The sequence below is a fragment of the Pezoporus occidentalis genome, unplaced genomic scaffold (assembly GCF_034315485.1).
Source record: "Pezoporus occidentalis ecotype Australia unplaced genomic scaffold, CSIRO_AGI_Poc_V1 ctg2, whole genome shotgun sequence".
Classification (NCBI taxonomy): domain Eukaryota; kingdom Metazoa; phylum Chordata; class Aves; order Psittaciformes; family Psittacidae; genus Pezoporus; species Pezoporus occidentalis.
Window position 1 is genome coordinate 15709183 of NW_026913855.1, and position 22322 is coordinate 15731504.

The following is a 22322-nucleotide window of genomic DNA, read 5'->3' on the forward strand; positions in this document are numbered from 1 at the left end:
GTTTCCGCTGCCAGGGATTAGCTAGCAGCCCATCCACCACAGCATATGCGCACTGAAAACAGCAGCTTCCCAGCTAAGCGTAGCCTGTGCAGGCATCAGAAATGGCCTGTAACTGCACTGCATCCCAAAAATGCAAACGCCCCATGATTTGCCCAAATAGTTCACATCCATCCATGCAAAGCCAAACTACTGCACCATGAGTTCGAGCAGGGCCCCAGCTTTAAAAAATGGACAAACCTTTCCCCGAAGAGGTTTCGATCTCTCTTAAAACCACCTCCCTCAAAATCATTCAACCCATTTCCATCCCTGTCAAGAGAAAACGCTACGCCACAGCGTCATCAGCTGCAGTTTAAAGCCCACAATATTTCTTCCCCCAATTTACAGACCCAATGCTGATGGCACAGCTCCTCCAGGCCCTGCCTAACTGCTTACTGCTTCTGCTACACCCTGCTCAGCACCCCCGAAGCAGCCCTCCCACACCAGTGCCAGCCCCACAGCAAACAACGAATAATAAAATCTCAACAGAGACTCCAAGGGAAATAAATGGTAGCGTTTACAGCGACTGTAAATGAGGTTTGGGAAAGGGAGGGACGGACAGCACCGGCTGCCAGGTGGGGATTTCTTTCGTCTGCCCGTTTTTCAAGCTACAAAGCGCTGGCAGAGTGCTGCAAGCAACTTGCTCCCTGGAACAGCACAAGAAGAGGAGGCTGGTCGTCTTTTAAGCCTGAGGCTGGAGATAATCGAGGCCACGAGAGCAGCAACAAGCGCGGGGAGGAGGCAACTCCTTCACTCATCTGCTGGATTACATGGCACATGTGCCTCAGTGAAGCAGCAAATCTGGAAACGAATCCTAACTCCCTGCCTTCCCACTTCCCCTGGCAGGAGTCGAAGGTGTCCTTGTCACACATCACACCTGGAGAAGTGCTGCTTTAGACACAGGCTAACAGTTTAGCCAACAAACACGGGTGCTAACAGACGTGCACTGAGCTAAACATCCTTTGCTCCAGCATAGGAATCTGCCTGCATTATGGCAGAAGAGCTTAAGCAAAAACACAGCTTTACCCGGCCATGATGACAACCAGAATAAATCTCATAATCTAGTTTGTGTACAACTGTGCCTAAGATACCCTACACTCACCCCACACTTGCCCAGCACGTACCAGCAGCAAGCACGCTTCCAGACACCAGTGCCTCCCTGCAAACCAAACTTGGACCCTCTGGTGACAATACTGCACCCCCAACCAAGAAAGCAGAGGCTGCCTGAACATTACAGCAGCAGCCTACGCCGCCGACACCATTTAGTTCATTCCATTTCCAAATGCAAAACACAGATCTCCAATATGCAGACAACAAATCCCCGCTAGCCCATTCTTACATTCAATTTGCATAACAGATCACTCTACAGCATTAGCAAAATTCCATGCTGCAAGCACATTTAATAAAATCGTAGCGACGGCAGCTTAAACAGTGCATTAGTTAAAATTCCTGCAATGCCTATTATTGGTGGAGTTACACCATACGGGGAAGGGTGGCGTGCCCTAATGAAACCTCACGCACGCAGCCAACAGACTGCAACAAAGACTGGAAGATCACATGAGTGCTCCCACAGAAAAACAATTTAAGACCTGACACCCCCCGCCTTCTACCCCCCAAAAGCCAGTCTGGCGTCATGTAAGCAGAAGCCCTACTTCATGTTACATTCCTGGAGCCTCAAGCAAAGGAAAGGAGAATTGATAGAGGAACTGTGTGCTCGGCCCCACCACGGAGTCATGCTTTGCATTCTTAAGCAGCACCCTCTGAAACCAATCATCGTTACTCTCTAATTGGCTGAAAGGAACCTCCTTCAAGCCTTGACAGCCAAAAGAAGTACTCTGACTTCTGGTGACCATAGGAGACTGTTAGTGCAACTCCTCCAGTTGACAGCTGGGGGGGAGAAATCTGCATTGAAGCTGTACAATTATTTAATTGTGACTGCTTACGATAATCAAAGCACTAGCAAAAAAAAGATGCACAAGACAGACCTGAATTACTTGCAACCATGTCAAGTACAGCACAGTAATTCAGATGCACATTTACATGAGTCAGGGCAAACGCTGTTAGAAAAGGGGACTAAATTGAAGAGGATCCTTAAAGCATCTTACCCCTAAAATATTTTGCTCTAAGGCAAAACACGCACCATGTATTTTAAAGCATTAAGACACTAATTCTGTAAACAATAATGCCTCCAGCATGCACACCACGCGCTGGAATGGATTCCTCAACTTGGCCTCATCACTTATGCATCTGATGAAACAAACACTGACAGCTTTTTTGCATTTGTAAAGGGCCCACAGCAGCTGTGGTGATCCCACCATAGAGCAATGAATTAAGCCTGAAACCCAGCTGGGTCTGCACAGAAGCCTTTTTTGCACAATACAGCAAGACTATCATTGTTAACCTAGGCATTATTGTAAAATATTCTGCATTACATTAAGAACAGAGATAGAGATGCCCTGGAAAATTAGCTCTAATAGGCAATTTATAACATTTAAAAATACGGATACCACATTGATTGCTAATTGACAACAGATTTCATCGTTTCATTTACACACAAGCACAGTGAATCAGGTAATTACAGAACATTGTTTAAGTAGGAAACAAGGCAGAATTAAGAAATAATCTGCATTAACATTAGAAAACATTAAAAACTTGTACAAAATTCATGTGTAAACAGATAAAAAAACTATCAAAATTATTGATCCTGAGATCAGAAGGAATTTGCGACAGACTCTTAGAGGAAATGGATTCTACATGCTTCCATCTAATACCACTGTTAAGAGTTTCTTTCAGGACTAAAACAAGCAGCTTCATGCATTAAATAGTAATATTTAGTCAGGTATCGGTTATATTATTTTTCCACTGTGCACACATAAACATGTACTGAAAATGTGTCAGGAATTACTTGGGAAAAGTAATCTGAAAAGAATTAATTGAAAAAGAGTTTTCAAAGACAGAATACACAGACAGAACTGAAAGTCTATTCTTCTATTGCACTTAACAGCATATTTTTAAAAAAGGCCAAGAAATCCAAATAAAGTTAGCTACTTCATAAAATAAGACTATTCAGCTCATTTTGATTCGTTATTAAGAACATTTCCTTAAAACTGAACCACAAAACCATGTATTTTTACAGGAATGCACAGAGACAAAAGAAAAGCAGCTAAGCTGTGTAAAACACAAGGCTGCTACCCCACTGACACAAAAGCCCTCAACTTTTCAACATGAGGACACCATTTCTCTAGGCACCACAGCAGAAATAAATATATTTTCAGATTTCAAGTGGTACACAGGCAGATATTGTACATGGTTTGTCTTCCTATTTCTCCTTCTTCTAGAGGATTACTCAGCCAAGTACGCAGACTTCCTGATGATGATTTCTCACAGGCTTCCAAATGATGACTTCCCAAGTAAAGCTACCAAAAGACCAGTGGAGAGCACTGATAAAGCAGGAAGACGAAAACAAAGTCACAAGGAGCAATCTGGAAATAAGCAGCTAACTTAGAGGTAGGAGTATGGTTAGCAGAAATAGATAAAAAATATCTTCCATTTGCCATTTTTGAAAACCATGTGTTTCTCCACAATGCAGAATCGATCCAGCCAAAGAAACTAAAGTCTTATTAACAGAAACCAAAATTACAGGCAGCAACAACAAAATACCTAATTCCTTTTATATGCGGCATTGCCTCTGTTCCCAGGCCTTTTTATTTTCAGCAGGAGGAACTGAAAGGGAGAGAGAGCAGAAGGTATGAAAGTTAAGAGGGGAAAAAAAGAGGGGGGTCATTAGAGAGAAATCGCACTTCAGACTGTGACACATTTGGCTAAAATGAAATAAGATCCAATTGGCAGCTTTTGAATATATGACCCTCCAAAGGCAAGCTGTCAGCTCAATAACAGTTGAAGAAAATAAATGGACAACTCTGTACTGTTCCGAAACTCTTGTGTAATGAAGTTACAGTTTCATCCTGGAAGATGGCCAAAAAGCATAAATCAATGAGCAACCAACCCTGTATCACTTTTATCACAGCAGCAATGGTTATCCAAAAGTAGGTTGTTTATTAATCCCTAGTACTATTTGCATTGGTCCTCCATACCACAAAGTTGACCTGACAGGAACAAGGAGACTCGCTGTGCTGAGAGAAAATGTGGGAAGAAGTACTTTTCAGAAGTGACAATGAAACAGCTCTTCAACCTAGTCCAGGAAAATCCAGACACATGAATCTTTTACAGAAAGAACAGTGAGATTACTGACTGTGCCAACACAGCAAAACTGAGAAAGTTTACTTAGATAGGCATTAGACAAGCCAGGCACTGGAAAATACCATGAAATGAAGCATTACACTTTGCTCCACAGAATTTTCTCATGCTGCAGCATGAACCAAATATGAAACGTGGATGTAAGATCACAACTAAAGTTTTGTGATGGGTAACCCTGAGATCAGATACTTCCTGAGAGCAGACACTTGCACCTTCAAGAGCCTAATGGTTTTGTCATCGTGTAAATCATCTTGGGTTCTCTCTAGGGACTACATAAACAAACAACCGAAAGAAAAAAAAAAGGAAATAAAAAACCAAACCAAAAAGCCATGGGAGATGCAGATTTAAAACCCTGGTTTTGACAGTTTTATGTTCTCTTATCTATGACAGGATTAGGAGCCCTGATAACCAGTCTGTTATAACGCTATAACCAAGATTTCCCTTACTAGACATTATCCTAGTTTGCAAGCTGAGGTAGGTCAGCCAGTCTTTAGGGTTGTTCTTACAGTCTTTTGTCTCAAATAATGCCAGCTATTCAATCTTCTTTCTTAGGTGCTTAAAAATTTATAAGATATTACTTTTTGTTTCAAAGGGCTGCCTCAAGAGATCTTGTTCTTCATCACTAGTTTACGCATGGACTTAACACTATTCATGTGTGCTGAAATTAAACTATGTATTAACTCCCTCAGATCAACTGCAGATCCTTGCTTTTACTGAAGAAGGTGATCTAATCACTGAGAAAGTCAGTGGATTGGAAATTTAGATACCAGCTGGAATTATCTCAATTCCATGGAGAAATGAGTTTTCAAAGCTGAAGTGCTACACTTTGTTGTTTCAGCTTTGTAAAACAGGGGTTCCTGATTAAAATACTGGGTCTTCTCTGGTGGGAAAAGATAAAATACCTGGACATTTGGAGAGTATGGAATAAAGAAGTGGTCCAAAAGTATGAAGCCTTTTAAGGAAAAAGGATAACCTTTCAGCCCAGATGTGATTTACTGCTCCATGGGAACAGAAGAATGGTGATAAATCATCCACAGAGGATAGCTGAAAGCAAATTTCAGAACACCTTCAAAAGCATGCCTGAACAGACATCTTCAAAGTCTTCTTCCAAAGACAACAGTATAGGCTGCTCATATATATTCTTCCATTGTAAAAGATGAAGAAGCACTTCCCTCCTAAACTATTAGGCCAAGCTGATCTTCTGAAGGCATGAACACAATGGTGAAGGAGAATACAAAAGTAAAAGCAGTAAAAATATTGCCAATATGGCTAAAGACAAGGACAGTGGTAGGACCTCACCAGAAACTCTGGGCAAGCTGTCCTCCAGATGAGCAGGAATACAACCATGGATACATATCCTGGCCATTTTTCTCCAACTGTGGTTTCACAACCTGTGCTGGAGGGCAGGTTAGCTCTCCAGAGATGAGCACACTCCCACTTGCCTGACAAAGCTCGAACTGCAGCTGCAGTCATGCTTGCAGCATGCAAGCAATAAAATGACAATGCTTTGAAGCACCTCTGAAAAGAGCTCATGCCAAGGAGAGGGATTCTGCAGAGCTGGTAACCAGGCAGTCCTTCAGTCTGTACTACACACCTACTCATGGTTATGCAAGGTGAACAGGGACACAAAAAGGACAGAAAGAAAGCAAAGGCATATCCAGAAAATAAATATTGCAAAAAGCTGAAAAGCTTCTGACCACTTTGCCAGGGAACCCCTGTGGTCAACTCAACACCATTCCAGAGGGGAAAGCAGGATACATATGGAGAGGTATGCATGCAGGAACACTGCTTCTGGCCCTGTTTGGGCCAGAAGGCAGAGCCTATCAGGAATGGCCTGACCAGTCAGCAGGCATGAGCAGACCAGGGGTTATAATGCATAAAGAGACGGTCTGTCTGTAAAGGAAGGAAAAAAATGACAGACTCAGCCTGGCAGGATCTGAGACAAGTTAGTGAAGTAAAAAAAAAGGTAAATAATAGTTTTTATCCCTTCACTCTTCTCCATCCAAATTAGTGAACCAGTAATTTCCCAAATGCCCACAGGGAATTAATTTCACTGAATCCCTGACTGCAAGAGTAATGGGCATCAAATGACACCACAAAAGGAAGAAGAATCAACAAGAATATAAGAAAATATGCTTGTGCGGGGAAAAAACATGATTAGCTACACCCTAAACACATTTCCTTTTGCATGATATATCACCAGCATACACAGGAGCCAGTTCAAGTAGTATTATAATGAAATACTAAGCATGATATAAAAAAATTGTCTTACCCAGAAGACTTAAGAGACCTTACTTTCCTCAACATATTTATGATGAAAATTGTATTCCTGCTCTCCAAAGCAACAGGGCCTAGAAATCATTATACCTGGTCTGCCACCCAGCCTGGAAGAAATCTGACCACCTTTACTTATTTTGGAAGGTCATACCCAAATGGAGACCGCTGAGATCCTTTCAATAATGGAAGCCATGCACTGTTTTTTTACGACTGGTCAGCCATCTCACATAATGCTGCTCTTGACTGAAAGAACATGAATATTAATGTCTTATAAATAAAAGCCTTTAATGTATGTGAATTATGAAATGAGCTTTTCCTGAATGCTCACATCAGCATGATTCGATTTCCCAAAAGTTTATGAAAGGACTGTAAAAAAGGATGAGCAGGGCCACATTCTACTTATCCTCCACAGTACTTGCACATTAACTGTTTGCTGAGCTTTTCATAATGTAAATACACAGCCAGCATTTTCTACAGCTAACACTCAAATTCTGCAGGCAAGCCTGAGACAAGCAGCAACACTGCAATCCCCCTCCCTTTTCAAAGTGTTTCCTATGGAACTGCCCCCAGATGAACGGCAGAAAGCCTTCCTCATCTCCCTCTCTGGCCTTCAGTAAAATAAAATACTACTGTGGCCAATAGCTCATTTTGATTTCTTGCAAAGAGATGGCAGCAGCTTTGTAAGAGCTTATTTCCTCAGAAAAAAAAATAAATACAAAAACAAACAAACAAAACCCAGGCAGGACTACATCTAGTAAAGCCACTAAAACCATTAAATGGCTATCACCCTCTTAGAAAACTTAAGAAACATTCCTGCCTGCAAATACTTGCACACACTCTTACACAGGAATGACAAAATCTCAAGCCCTGAAAAGCACTTCGGCATTTGCTTAACTCACAAGCTCCAAGCACTTCAGTTGACGTCAGTAAGAGTATTCATACATTTGAGAGAGGCACGTGCTACAGCGCCTGGATTGAAACTGAGGGTGCAGTTCCACGTCTTTTTAACCCGCAGCAAAACCAAAGACGTTCTTGTGCCCACCAATTCCCTTAACTGTGCCACTAAAAGGTCTTTGCAGTCTTACCCTGAAAACAGACCATCTAAAGATGAGAAGAGGCAGGGGAAGAAAGGAGAACACGGGCGTAACTACTTTTTCATCCTGGTAATTTCAGTGACCCTATTTTGTATGCATCTCTTTAGTTGTACTGATGTGGCCAAGCACTGTATTATGAAGGAAAGATGAGTGAGGTCAGCACTGCTGGCTCCAGTGGTGAGAAAAAGGCATGTGATGCCACATCCTCATGTTCCTAAAATTAAAGGAAACCTCCTTCTTTGTAGCTTGTTAATTTGACATGGTTTAGCCTTCTCACACTACTTGGGAACCTGGGGCAAAAACACATCAAATACATCAGCCCTTCAGTCCGCTTGCACATTCAATAGACATGAGGCATTTTAACAAGAGAAGCTATCTGAACTTTATTCTTCAGCAGTACATAATTAAGCCAAATAAAGCTATGGGAAATTTCTGGAGGAACTCCCTTCTGTAAGCAGGTCCTTGTAGAAAGTAGAATGGTACACTGGCTTCGCTTCCACGGTGAAGAACAGAATTCTTCAATTGTGGGGTGGGTGCATGTGGCTGTTGAATTTAAAAGAGTACTTCTACCACATTTAGCAGTGGAACTCATCTTCCAGTAGCACAGCTATCTTTATTTTATATTCTTGCCTTTTTATCTTCTTTAAATTTGAAGTTGTTCAAATCTCATATAAGCAAGCATAACATGTAAGACCAGCAGTACATCTTTAGTCCTCTTCTCTGGAAATTATTATGGCATTGCCATGACTACAGGCACAGACACCTTTAGCTTCATTTGCACCTTTGTGGCCTAACTTTGTTTCAACCTTATTTAACATTCACCATGATTCCAGTGGTAGGACAGTAAAGCAAAATCCATGCCTGAGCAATCCTTAGAGCAGACAAGGACAGCTAATTTTGCTTGCCAGGAAATAAAACATATATCTAGACTCCCATTTAGTCATAATTTCACAGCCCATTTAAGCTCATACTATTGCTAATAGAAGCAATCCTGCCCTGCCCTTGCCACTTCATTTTGTGTTCCTCCAATACTTTCCCCAGACCAAGTACTTTTACAGCTACATCACAAACTGCAACATCAAATGAATCCACATTAAAAATCAACCACATTCTGTCAGTTCAGTTTTAACCTGAAATGTTTCCAGTTGGCTGTGGGAGTTACCACCTGGTACACATGTTGGACTGCAGAATAGAAGGGAAACAGGCAGCCAGAGGAAGGCTAAACCACTTCTTTCAGTGCAGCTCAGGCTTAAAAATCAAAAAACGCCATGGCATTAGGCAACTAAAGTCTCTCATTCACAACACCATTATCAAAGGCAAAATGCAAAAGCTACACACAGGACATTTCCACCACAGACATGAAGAAGGAGACAGTATTAACAGGACAGGACAGCTTCTCTCTAAGGCTACTTCTTCTTCTTACTTTTGTAGGTTTTATTCATTCAAGTAATCACAGACAGACTTGAAAAAAAGAAAAGCCAGCTTCAGAATTATTTGCCATTAGGACAACCATTATTTCTATCAAGTTATAAATAATTCACAAGTTACAGTTACTGTAACATGCTGTAACTCCAGCTTTTAAGTAACTCAAAGCTTCTTGTCTTACAAAGTGGTATTACTGTGCCCTCATTATATGTTGAATAATTAGAACAAAAAAAAAACTAACATTGGTAAAAGCTTTTCAAACTTAAGCTAAAGGCCTCAACAGCAGAAAGAATACCTTCTCTACAATCTTACGTGGGGGTAGTACAGCTTTTAATAAATGATTAGAGGAAATACTATTCCAGAACATTAACTTCTGCTTTATATCCAAAACTAAAAGGGATATTCCCTGGTCTCCAAAACCCAGTCTTCACGATGGCAACAGGCCGTGAGAATTTTCATCATTATCACTACGCTTCAAAAGGGGGGGGTGGGGGGAAGTGACTATCAATCAGAAAACAACATCTTGGGCGTCCATCTAAGCCATCTTTCTGTGAAACACTCACATTAAGGATGGTCATTTGGAACATCGCGCAAAAAGGAACTGCATACAGCACCATCTTCATTATCAGTCAGGTTTACAAACAATAACAGTAAACTGTCTTTCTGCTTGGCTTTGAGTTTTGCAGACTCAAAGGTCTGGACCAAATTTTGTGGGGATGAAACCAAAACAGAAGGAGTTCTATTTTTTCAGCTTTAGTTGAGTTAAGAAGTTAACTGATCTGGCATACGTGCAGGGTTGGAAATTTGTATTATGGGGTTTTTAGCATGCACACTGCAGCTGAGAGATTTGGCTTACAACTTTGATGTACCCTAAAGAATTCTGTGGGACAAACTAGCTGAAGGTAATACCCATGAAATAAAAAAGGTGAGAAAGAAGGAAATATATTCCTTCTCTAAGGTCAGCTTAATGGGTACTTTATAAAAAAGGAACAAACTATAAACATATGGTGGTAGCCTGCAGCAACTTAAAAGCCTAAATGCAATTTCTAGATGATGTACTTTCAGGGCATGAAGACTCGCAGTTTAAGAACAGCACTTAAAACTCTATGGTAAATACACAACTAATATAAATAATGATAAGCATCTCTAAGAGTGAGACAGCTGGACTCTTGTCCAAGACTCATGGTTTCTGTCCTCTTCATTATTAAAAACCTCAAAAAGTATTTGTACGTTACAACTGACTTGACCCACATGCTTTACATTGGCAAGCTCCTCTTTGCATTTCTTAAAAATGCAGGTCATTCCCGAATGTAGCTGAAACATTTTTATTAGCTGTTTAAATTGAGTTGTAGGGCCCAGGGGAAACTGAGTTCCTGTCACTGAGGAGCCTCAAAAGCTTACTCTCTCGATTGGACTCCCCAGCCCACAACATGATTAGCAAGATGCCTAGTACAAGAGTGAAGTTTACCCAAAGCAGTAGCAGATTTTTTTTATCCGGAAGAGAATAAAGCATAATCCTCAAAGAGAAAAGTCTTTTCCCTAACATATAAATGAGAGAAAGGGCAGAGAAGACCATCCCGTTCTTGTGGGCTGCGAAGGAAAAAGCCATCATGTCTAAATGCCAGTAGACAGGGACCTCGACACGCTTGTGAGGTGGGCTGATGCCAACCTCATGAAGTTTAACCATGCCAAGTGCAAGGTCCTACACCTGGGTCGGAGCAATCCCAGGCACAGCTACAGGTTGGGCAGAGAAGAGATTCAGAGCAGCTCTGTGGAGAAGGACCTGCGGGTGTTGGTTGAGAAAATGAACATGGGCTGGCAGTGTGCGCTCGCAGCCCAGAAAGCCAACCGTATCCTGGGCTGCATCAAAAGAAGTGTGACCAGCAGGTCGAAGGAGGTGATCCTGCCCCTCTACTCTGCTCTTGTGAGACCTCACTTGGAGTATTGTGTGCAGTTCTGCAGTTCTGGTGTCCTCTGCATAAAAAGGACATGGAAATGTTGGAACAAGTCCAGAGGAGGGCCACGAGGATGACCAGGGGACTGGAGCACCTCCTGTATGAAGACAGGCTGAGAAAGTTGGGGCTGTTCAGCCTGGAGAAGAGAAGGCTGTGTGGAGACCTCATAGCAGCCTTCCAGTATCTGAAGGGGGCCTATAGGGGTGCTGGGGAGGGACTCTTCATTAGGGACTGTAGTGACAGGACAAGGGGTAATGGGTTAAAACTTAAACAGGGGAAGTTTAGGTTGGATATAAGGAGGAAATTCTTTCCTGTTAGGGTGGTGAGGCACTGGAATGGGTTGCCCAGGGAGGCTGTGAATGCTCCATCCCTGGCAGTGTTCAAGACCAGGTTGGATGAGGCCTTGGGTGAGATGGTTTAGTGTGACGTGTCCCTGCCCATGGCAGGGGGGTTGGAACTAGATGATCCCAAGGCCCTTTCCAACCCTAACTATTCTATGTTTCTATGATTCTACACAACGTTGCCCAGAAATATTAGGGAACGTGCATCTCTACCCACATAAATCTGTTTTAAAAATAGGCACAGAGCTATTTCCATATGCATATTGTTGAAAGGGATGCTGATTTCTCCAAACTCACTCCCATCGTTCTTAATTTAAAAGCATGCATTGCTTCAACACTAATCTGCCAGCAAAGCTAAAAATGAATTACTCGCAATATACAGTTATCCCAACTTGGCTCAGTCAACACAGTATCAAAGTGCAAAACTAAGATTAGTAGATTATGTCAGAATGAGCTCCCATGGTTTATTTTTGGACTTTATAAATATCCTTAGCCAGTCAGCACGTGTATGCCAAAACATGCTAAACTCCTGCAACCATCACATCATTCAAAAGATGTCAGACTAGCAAGGCAAGCTCAAAGAATTGAAAGCATAGCGCAAGGATGCAAATACCACAAGTCCTCCTGGAGCACAGCAGCAGGCCAGTTTCTCAGTGTGATTCTTATTATTTGCATTTCTTCTGGCCCTTAGGATGTAAAACCAATATAGCAACAGCCACAGATCCAAAGCTGCCTTTCTGCAGAGCAAATCAAGGGAAGAACCTGGTAGAAAAGGCCACAAGAACCAAAGTAGGACAGACCAAGCAGATTACACATTACAGAAGTGAGACATTTAGAAAGAATTAAGTCATGCCCCTCAAGTGATGCAGTTATAAACTCTTCTAGGGGCACTGTCACGTTTTTTGCTAAACTGATTTTAGCAGTGTCAAAATGTCCAACGGCAACTGTAGTGATCCTACAGGCACTAAACCAAACCAAACCTGACCAGAAACTATTCTTGCTCCACAGGCCTAAATGCACAAAGTGTACAAAGACTTTAGTACAGGTTTCTCATTTCCTTTTCAATGCATTTTTTTAAGACAACAGTCACATTTTTATGCCTGATAAAAGGAAGTTTTGTTCCCCCCAATAAAAATACGGGATATGGTTTATGACACATCAGTCCAGGATGAGACATTTGCTGCAGAAACTCTAAAGCCGTTTCATGTGCCACTCTTCCCTATGTGAAACTGGTAGAATGGTAATTTCCACCTGAGTGTTTTTAACTTGCCTCCATGCTCTGCCAAGCTGGTCACTCTGAACAGCCTTCTGCAGCAGCATAAATTAAGCTGACTAACTTTGCACAGGATCAGATGGGGTACACTCACACCACCCATCTGCTTGCAGGCCAGGGAGCCACAATCTCTAGCTGAGAGCCTCAAGACACTGCCTTCAGTGTGGCAATGCTGTTCGCCACTGCTCAAGTTTTGTTGGTGATTGTGTCCACACTTGCAGGGCAAGTTGAACAACAGCTTCAGAACCTTCAACTGCATAAGGAAGCAAGGGGCAAAAAGAAAGCACACATGGAGGGGAAGAGCACTAGCATGTTTTCAAACAAGCCCTCGCTACTATAATGAAAGGGTTTATTCCTTTCCCACAGCCCATCGCTGGAAATACCAGGCTTCTACCAGATTATTGAAGGAACAACATCAGAACAGGATGTCATTACAAGGGAAAGTGTGAAATCCGAGCAAGTGAAACAGCAAATGGTTCTAAACCCTATTGATTCATTGAGAAAATGTTTTTGGTGACTGAAATAAACCTACCTCTATACAAATAAAAACCCAGAGTACCCAAATAAAACCTGCCCGTTAAAACCCAAGAAGGATCCTATCCAATATTCCCAGTAGTAGTGAGCCAACAAAACAACCAACCCATCAAAGATCTAAGAGAACACCAAATACATTTTGGCAAGCATATTATTTCCTGTATCTGAATTTCAGCACCAAGCACTCCTCAAATACTAGACCCGAATTTTACAGGCGATCTGCAGCTTTTAAGTTAACTGGTAGCTTCCTACCACTTAAAAAATGCTTAAAATAAAAAATGGTAGTAAGTATAAAAAGTATATGGGAACTGTACCCCATCATACCCTTGGACATTAAGGTATGTTTTACCCTTTTCTCTTAAGCTGTAACAACAGGTTAAGGGCCTTTGTATTGAAGGTTAACTGCTAACCATAAAACCAGTCAACAGAAGTTTTGGCCTGAAGCATAGGGACATTTAGGGCCATCAGTGTCAGGAAACAGCCCGGGTTTGGCAACACTGAAATCTGTATTATTAGAATTAAAAGTCAGTGTTCCCTTAATATTAACACAGAGGCAGTCAAATCCATCAGCACTATTGTTTTCAGACAGTCTGCCCACTAAGGCAAACAATGCATCATTTACACCTGGTTTACATTTGTAGTTGGGAAGAAAGCCATGGAAAGGACTAGTGGGGGGAAAACCAAGATGTTTTAAATACAAATCTGGATTTTGTAGCAATGCATGTATTCCTCTGCAAATTCCACATCCTCTATCACACAAAAGCTGAGTGCCTGTAATAAAAAAAAAAAATCATAAACATGTCTCTGCTTTTCCTTTCCCTATTTCAATTATTACCTTTAAGCTTCCCTTTCACTTGAGTGCTGCAAACTGGAAGCTTCAGAAATGAATGCAGCTGGTGGGTGTTTCCCCTCCTTCCCCAAGTTCATGTTGATCAAATTCAGTCACTAGACAATATAAGAAAACCTCAAAATCAACCCCCAAAAAACCCATTTCCCTCCTCCTCAAGAACTTGCAGTTATGTTCAAACCAGAAAACATCAGTAATGTGTACAAACAAATTGAAAATTTTAAATCTAGTCTCTTTAGCTTCTGAATATGAGATATAAAAATTGACCTACTTTATGTAATACTCCCACAGCTGAGTCATCACAGTATCAACTGGTCTCTATCAGCTGCAGTGTATGATCATCACTCCAAAAGAATTAAGTATCTCTACTGAAATGCCTCTTCTATCATATTACGTTTAAAATACACTGTTCACAGTGTATAACAGTCCAGACCATAACTGGGGAGGGTGGAAATCTTGAAGCAAGTTTGCACTCCGTGAAGTAGTCCCTGTACAGCAGATGCCATGCCTCGTGGCAAGAGCTTGTAAGCTACAGGACAGAATATTGGACGAGGCTGCAGAAATACAGATTAGTTCCATCTCTGCCACTGTTACAGTATATAGCTTCAGGCAAGTAATTTAGACTTCTTTCTGTTTCGTCAAACAATAAAATGGAGGCAGTGCTGCTCCCTTACAAAATCAGCTGATGTTTATACCACACTTTAGCATATGCATAACACTAGCTGTTCTTTTACATCTACAGAAAAGGAAGGGGTAATGTATCTTTAATACTGGCTTAGTAGGCCTCATAAGAGAAGGTGAAAGTGCTTAATGAACATTAGAAACTCTTCACAGGGGCCTTAATTCATTATAATTCACTCTGGACAGCATCTTCTACAGATTCCTGGCTTGAAGTCCCATCAGAGCAAGCAGGAGTCTTAGTGTCTCAGGGCAAAGCATCTGTTGATAGCACAAAACAAATACTCCTTTTTTCAAAACAAGGATTTAATTACTAGTTTCTAGTTAAGTGCTATTCTACGATCACAACATAACGTTGTAGTCTCAGGAGACCAGGAGAAAGTTAAGAGGAATCCAAACTCAGATCTCAAGTGCAGCTAGCATCCTTACACCATTAGCTGAAGTTATACATGCAGAAAAAAAAAAGAATTGAGCATGCTATGCTGTTGGCATTGCTACCCAGAGCCTGAAAAGGACCCAGCACAAGAAGGCTCTAGGTTATCTGAAGTAAGATGCAATGTACACTGAATACTACCTCTGCTGCCACTGGTGTATTTACATTATTCATTGTAGGAAGTGGTCGAACTTAAAGCACACTGGCAGTTGTGGGGCTGTGGGAGGTAAGATGAAACTTCCACAGGCAAAAAAAGCAAGGCGGGAGGGTGCAGCTGAAGCCCTGGAGTGCCCAGCGCCAGGTACCCTACACAAACATCCCTTACTCAGGAGAAGGTGGTGCTGTCTGGTCACCATCCCCCACAAAACTCCCTGAGCCCACTTGAAGCACGCCCAAATAAGACCGTTATTTCAAAGGTCACACCACTCACAGGAACGCTCCTCGGATGTCTGCAGCACACTAATCATGGACAGGCCTCCATCTGAGGGGTTTACCAGGCTGTACGTAGGTGAAGTATGTCACCTCATGGCAGACTACAGCACTTTTACTTCCGCAAGGACAAGGAAACAAGCCACACGAGGTGACAGTACTCCAGTATATTTTGCCATCCGCTACCACGGCAGAACTATGCAGGTATTTTAAAACATTAATCCAGGTCTGACACTCTTGAGACCTAAGCCAGCAAGAACTGAAGATTGCTATTCAGTATCACAGAAACGGGCAGAAAAATGCACCTGTGAATTTATGCCTAAGACTTCAAAGCTTTTCATTTAGGAACTATTAATTCCAAGCGCATACTGAACGCAGTCTGGCTTCTCGGCTGATGCTTTACAAAGCTGTCACTTTTCTGAGTCTTGAGCCAAAAGGCAATATTTGATATGTAAAGATGTTTGAGAAAGAGGAGGGTAAAGTGAGAAGAAAGATTTGTATGAGTCAGCCATAGTGATAGCGTTTTTAAAGAACAGAAAAAAGATGCATACGCGGATTTCCTCATTCCTGGGTTATCAGTCGCAAAAGATAACGCTCTCAAAGTTTAAGAGAACTTTTAATTGCGACCACTTACGGAGTGGGGAGCCAAGCCCTTCAAAGTACAGACTTTACTCCATTGTTCTCACCACCTTTTTGTTTTCAGAATTCATTCCACAAATGCCGAAAAGCAGCAGCCTGAACAGGCTCTACTCCAGATACAACAGCCCGTAGAGATAAGAGCGGGGCGCTGAGGCACCACCGCTCGGTGCCTGCGCACCCTGGGGCACTCAGCTGGACTCCCTCTCCTCACGGCGGGTCATCGCTCCGGGCGCAGCCCTCACCTCAAGGGCCCCGCAGGTGGGCGGCAGCACGGCCCAACAGTGGGCGGCCTGCTGTTCCGCTGCGGGCCGGCAGTGGGGCGGTGAAGCCGCAGCAAGGGCCAGTGAGATGAGAAGGCTAGGCCTCCTCAGCAGCAGCCAACCTTATACACCGCCTCTCCCGGGTCACCTGCGGCAGTACCTAGGTGCCTGGGGCTGAGACCTGCCCCTGGGGCTCAGGTGGCACCGGAGATCCAGAGCCTGACACGAGGGAAGGGGATTGTGTTAAGTGCCCCCGTCCCGGGATGAGCTGCCCCCAGCCCCGACCCGGGGCGGGGCGAACACACCTGCAGCTGCGCAGGCGGACAACAAAAGGCCCGGTTGGCACCAGCAAGAATAAGGCGGCAACGGCGGCGGAAGCCGCGTCCCGGCGTGTTCCGCCAGGCTGCCGCAGCGCCCGAAGGTCACGGACAGGAGGAAACGTGCCACGCGTGTCGCCACGCTGCTTCCTCACGCCTCCGCCCCTTCCCGCGGGGCGACGTGACGGGGCCTTCTCTACGCACGGGGCGGCGGCTGACAACCTCCCGGCTCCGAAACCGGCAGGGCCTGGCAACCCCGTTCCTGCTCACCTGGCCTGGGGACCGGCCACCCCTCTCATCACACCCACCACCGCCCCCCCGCGCCGCGCCGCCGAGCGCTGCCCCGGGGCCTACTCCCGCCCCGCCTCGGTTCTGACGTCACGCCAGGGGCGGCGGGGGGGTGTCGGAGCGCCGAGGCGACGAAGATTCCACGGCGCGCAGGCCCTTCCCTTTGTGACGTCACGGGAGCAGGGCGAACCTGGCCGGGCGGCGGCGTGGCCGGCGGCCCGCGGGCTCCCGTCACAGCCCCGGCAACCTGTTGCTGCCGCCAGCGCGCCCCGACGGCACCGCCGCCCGCGCCCCCCCCGCAGAAATACACATGGGAACGGGAGAGGGGGAGGAAAGGAAGGGGGAAGAGGATTAAAAACACGCGTCGCCGCGAAGTTGCAGCCGGAGAGCACACGACATGTTGCCCGCCCCCCCGCCGGCCCCATCCCTCCGATCGTTTCCCCCCCCCGGAGCGCGGGGCCAGGTGGGAGGTGTGCGCAGCCCCGGCGCCGCATTGTTCGCCCCTGTGGAGCCGGGGCGACCGCGGGAGCAGCGGTTCGGGGCGATCGCCCCCACCCCTCCTCACCCCCCCTCCGTAATTATTAAAACGGCGGTTTCCTCCCCCCCCCCCTCCCGCTTTTGTCTGCCTGCCTGGGAAACGTGGACGCCTCGCGTGTTTCGCCAGACTTTCCACCCGCCGTTCCCGTTTCGATGCAATACTTTAAACTCGCCGGCCCCGGGTTCCCCGCTCCTCTGCAATGCGGATGTATTTTAATTCGGAAATTTCGTGGGGGGGGAGGAAAGAAGATGCGGGGGGGGCGGGCAGCTCCGAAACAGCTCGCAGCCCCCCTCCACCCCCGGGGCTGCCTTTCAACGTCGCGGGCAGCCGACAGCGCCAGTCAGCTGGAGCCAACTGCAGTTTTTACCGATCTATGGAATAGCGAGAAAGAAAAGTGTCCCGAAGGTCACCCTCCCTTGCCAGGAGACACCCGGGGCTGCGAACGATCGCCACGACCGACAGGCGCGAAAGCAACTCCCAACTTTTAGAAGCTTCTCATCCAACATACCCCAAAGACAGGATTTAAATATACACCCCCCCAACAAAAAATACTTTTTTTTTTTCTAACGTGCAGATCAAACCCATTATTCGCTCTGCTGCGTATTTGGCTAATCCCCTCAGTTTTTCCAAACGTAAAGAAAAAAAAACTCCCCTATGCCAATCAAAACGTAACTGGAGCACGAACAAAAATCCAACTATCCCCCCCCGCATTTATACGTTTAAAGGCTCAGACAATTATAAGGGCTCGATTAAGCGGCTGAATAAAGAGACAGGCAGAAACACTGGCCGGGCTGCCGCGGCATCAGCCCCAATTTCCCGAGCCACCCTAATGAATTATCTTAAAACTGCATCGAGCCATTTTCTCGCCATTCTTCAAGTCAAGCCCGAGGACCGGGCGATCCCCGGGCGGTTCGCTTCCTATCGCACGACAGGCGATAGAGCAAGCAGCAGCCGATCCCCCGCAGAAAAGGGGATGTGGTAGTGCGAGAAGCCAGCTCGCCATAACCAGACATTCGGTTTCAACTTAAAGGGCTTCCAACAACCGCCGCCGCCGCTTCACCAGGCGGGGATACACACAGGCAGCCCACTAAAATAAAAACAATATACATCTATACACACCTATGGCATGCAAAAGCGCGATATTAATAAAACCGCCTGAAAAAATTAATGCAGTTTCGTGACATTATTGAGGCAGCCCCCCCGCCTTTCATCTAAAACTAGATTATGATTGTGTCATTTGAGGTCAATACATTTATCCACTGGAGGAATCGCTGCACAAATCTGGGCTTTTATAACCCAACTGGATAGAAGGTTTCCCCGTTAAAAAGGGGCCTCCGAAACTCCCACACCACAGAAAAAAAAAAAACAAAACAGAAATCCAGTCGCACACTGGTTCCGAAAACCTTGTAGCTGCAGGATTAGCGATAAACTTGACATTCACTGCCATTTCCTAAAACTGAGAGTCAAACGATAGATGTTACGGGCACTTACGTATTTCTTCTGAATTATATTCCTCTTGGGTCTTTCTTTGCTCATTCTGGTATCCAGATTCTGATTGCAAAAGGGGACAATTGCTTCATGAATTAAAGCCGCGACAATAATTAAAAAAAAAAATTAAAAATACGGAAAAAAATCCTGGGGGGAGGGGGTTGTTTGTAGTGGTATCTTGTAATCCGACTTTCCTCACAATGTGATTCTCCTAGTAATAAATCCGAGGAACGGGGGACGGAAAAAAAAAAAAAAAAAAAGAATGCGAAGGAGACAAAAAAAAATCACTTTAGTGAAACATCATAATGGAAAATTTCCCCCTAAACACACACAAAAAAAAAAGACGCCCTCGGTATCCCCTTTTTCTCTTTCCAGCCACCTAAGCGATCTGCAGGTCCTTAGTGTCAGAGCTGTAGTTACATCTTGGAGAAGAAGGAAAGGGGCCAAAAGGAGAAGATAAATACTCGAGACGTTGGAAGTCACGTTTGTGCCGCTGCAGCAGCGGCAGCAGGGAAAGCGGCAGAGACAACTCCAGCTCCGGCAGTGGCAGCTCCGGCAGTGGCGGCTCCGGCGACTCCGGCAGCAGCGAGGGCTGCGCGCACCGTGTGTGTCTCCGCTCCTCCAGCTCCCCCCTAACCAATGAGAACAGCTCTCCGGCAGCAACTTTAAATGGACCTGGCTCCTTTTTTTTTTTTTTCTTTCCCTTTTTTTTTTCTTTAATATATATGTCTGCGTGTGTGTGCGCGCGCGTGTGTATGTATATATATATATACACACACACGGGCGCACGCACACACACACACATACATACACCGCTTAAGGGCCTGCCCTTAACTCCCAACCGGGACAGCAGCCGCAAGGCTCGGCCCCCGCTGCGTGCAGCGCACGCAACAGGCCTCGCTACACGCTCGGTGCGGGTCAGGCGTCACACGCTCCCCTCCTCTCCCCCTGACCCCTCCTCCCACCTCTTCTGTTGCTTGGCATTTAAGCACGGCCACCCGGCAGCCAAGGTCGCCGCTACCTCTGCGCCACAACCCGAGCGCGGAGTTTGGCGACGGTCCCTCACCGCGCAGCACGCTCGGCCGCCCTGCCCTGCCCCCCTCCCCTCCTCTCCTTTCGTCTCCCCGCCCCGCAACAGCCTCTCTCTCCTCCCAGCTGACAAGGGCTCCCCCACTCACGCTCCAACCCTGCGCCCGCCGCGCCTGCTCCTGCCCGGGCACGCACCGGGGCCCGCCGCGCTGGCAGCACCTGGCCTCGCTTGCGGGGCTCCGCGCAGGGCCTGGAGATCGTCCTGGCTCGCAGGAAAGTTGTAGTCCCCTCGCCACCCCTTTCTCTGATGGTCTCTCCCTTATGCTTGTGTCACCCCCCCCGCCGCCTCTACCACGAAGCGCCGCAGGGGGACTGGGGATGTGGTGTGCGAGGGGCGGCTGAGCATCGCGGGGTGCCGGTGCAGAGGTCGCGGCGAGGCGGCCGTCGCCACAGCCCGGGGGAGGAGACGGCATGGCTCGTCAGGGTGGAGGAGAGAGGAGGGGGAAGTTTACTGGAGATCGCTGACAGGGAGTGGAGAGGCAGGCAGGCGCCGCGGGAGGCTGTCGGGAGAGAGAAGGGATTAATGTGTCTGGTCTGGGGTGGGAAGCGGCGGCACGAAACTTGGTGTCTGTGGGCCGCTCCGCCGAGGGGCTTGCCGGGCGGCGGTGTCAGTTCAGGACAGGCTGCCGGGCCGGGCTGTGTGAGGCTCGATCGGTATGTCTCAAAGGTGTCCTGAGGTCGCGCTTCCTCCCTCCGGAACGCCTTTGCCGCCGCGCTGGGCTGCCCCGCGGGACCCAGGCCTTCGGGCGGCGGCGGGTCGGGCCGGTGATCCGGCGCACCGGAGAATAGCCTGTCTGTGTTGAAGGATGCTTCTAAATCCCAGGCTCCGCTGGACCTAGGGCACGCCTCGGGGAGCCCGGCTGCTTTCCAGAAGCAGCGGGCGTCCTCTCTGAAAGCGCTGAGGAAGGCTCGGTCTGGGCTGGACACTCGTGCTCTCTCCCTCGCCGTTTCCAGAGCGGTATCCTCTTGAGCCGGCTGAGCGCTCCTGGCAGTTGGAAAGGTGTTAGTGCAAAACCTTGGAGGTTAATTCGTAGAATCAAAGAATAGTTTGGATTGGAAGGGACCTTAAAGATACAACCTAGTTCCAACCCCCTGCCATGGACAGGGACACCTTCCACTAGACCAGGTTGCTCTAACCCTCGTCCAACTTGGCCTTGAATACTGCCAGGGATGGGGCAGCCACAGCTTCTCTGGGCAGCCTGTGCCAGTGCCTCACCACCTTCACAATGAAGAACTTATAGTATCTAATTTAAATCTATTCTCGATATACCCTCTTCTTATTACAAACAACAAAAAAAACAACAACAACAACAGCAAAAAAACACAAAAAAAAAACAACAAAACGCCAAAAAAGTAGGAGACTGGGTGTGAAGTGGGAGGTACACCTTCAGAGAAAATACAACAGTTCTTTAATGGTGGATTTAATCTCTTCCAGGGACACGGAGAAAAAGTAATTAATGATCTCCCTAGTGAGGTATTAGTGGCTATTTGAACTTTTCTGTGCAACTCACAAACTATGAGGTGACATACTTTATGCTAATGCCTACGTTTATGTAATGCTGTAGAGACTTTATACTGTCTTCCAGATGAAGTTTATGTGTTCACACCCTTCTGGAGAGTATTTCCTCTGCTCTGTAGGGGCAAAACTTTTGTGTAAAGCTCTTGGGGTGCTGTGCTCAAAGTTAGGAGAGCAGGAGACCCAGGACTCCGCAGAACCTCACTCACTTGTTCCTAGCCTTTTGTCTTAACTGTGAGGCTTCCTGAGTAAGTGTAGTGTTCTCCCTTTACCTTAGAAATAGGATGCAAATAATGTTTAAGACAATAAATGGGAAAAAAACCAAACCCACAAGTTATGTCATAATTTCTTAGTTTTCCCTTCACTTCTTTATGGTTACTACTAATTATTTTAGAGCTTTTTTCTATTCTTGTTTAAGAAAAAAAAAAAGTGTGCTTGGCCTCATCCAACATCAAGCTTTTATGGTAATACTACCTGTGGTCAGGCATTTGAAGCCTTTTCTTTAGGCCTCTTGTAGGAAAATACACATTTTTCCTAAGTGTGAGTCTGAAGGGAAATTTTTGTTTCTTTAAATTGGAAATATGCACATTTCTTTGAGGGCTGTTTAA

General features: G+C 45.7%; 1 protein-coding gene across 3 annotated transcripts in view; it reads right to left on the reverse strand.

The window, feature by feature from the left end:
* Positions 1-20434, reverse strand: part of JARID2 (jumonji and AT-rich interaction domain containing 2) — a 224979-nt gene extending 204545 nt beyond the window's left edge. The window contains exons 1-2 of one of the 3 annotated variants that reach the window (XM_062617973.1): positions 20334-20434; positions 19113-19741 (exon numbers count right to left, since the gene is read on the reverse strand). In XM_062617973.1, the coding sequence (XP_062473957.1) occupies positions 19113-19157 (45 nt within the window). In that variant the 5' untranslated portion in view covers positions 19158-19741; positions 20334-20434. Of the gene's footprint in view, positions 1-19112; positions 19742-20074; positions 20207-20333 lie in introns of those variants that run through there. The other 2 variants (XM_062617975.1, XM_062617974.1) reach the window with 2 other exon arrangements.
* Positions 20435-22322: the final 1888 nt, after the last annotated feature.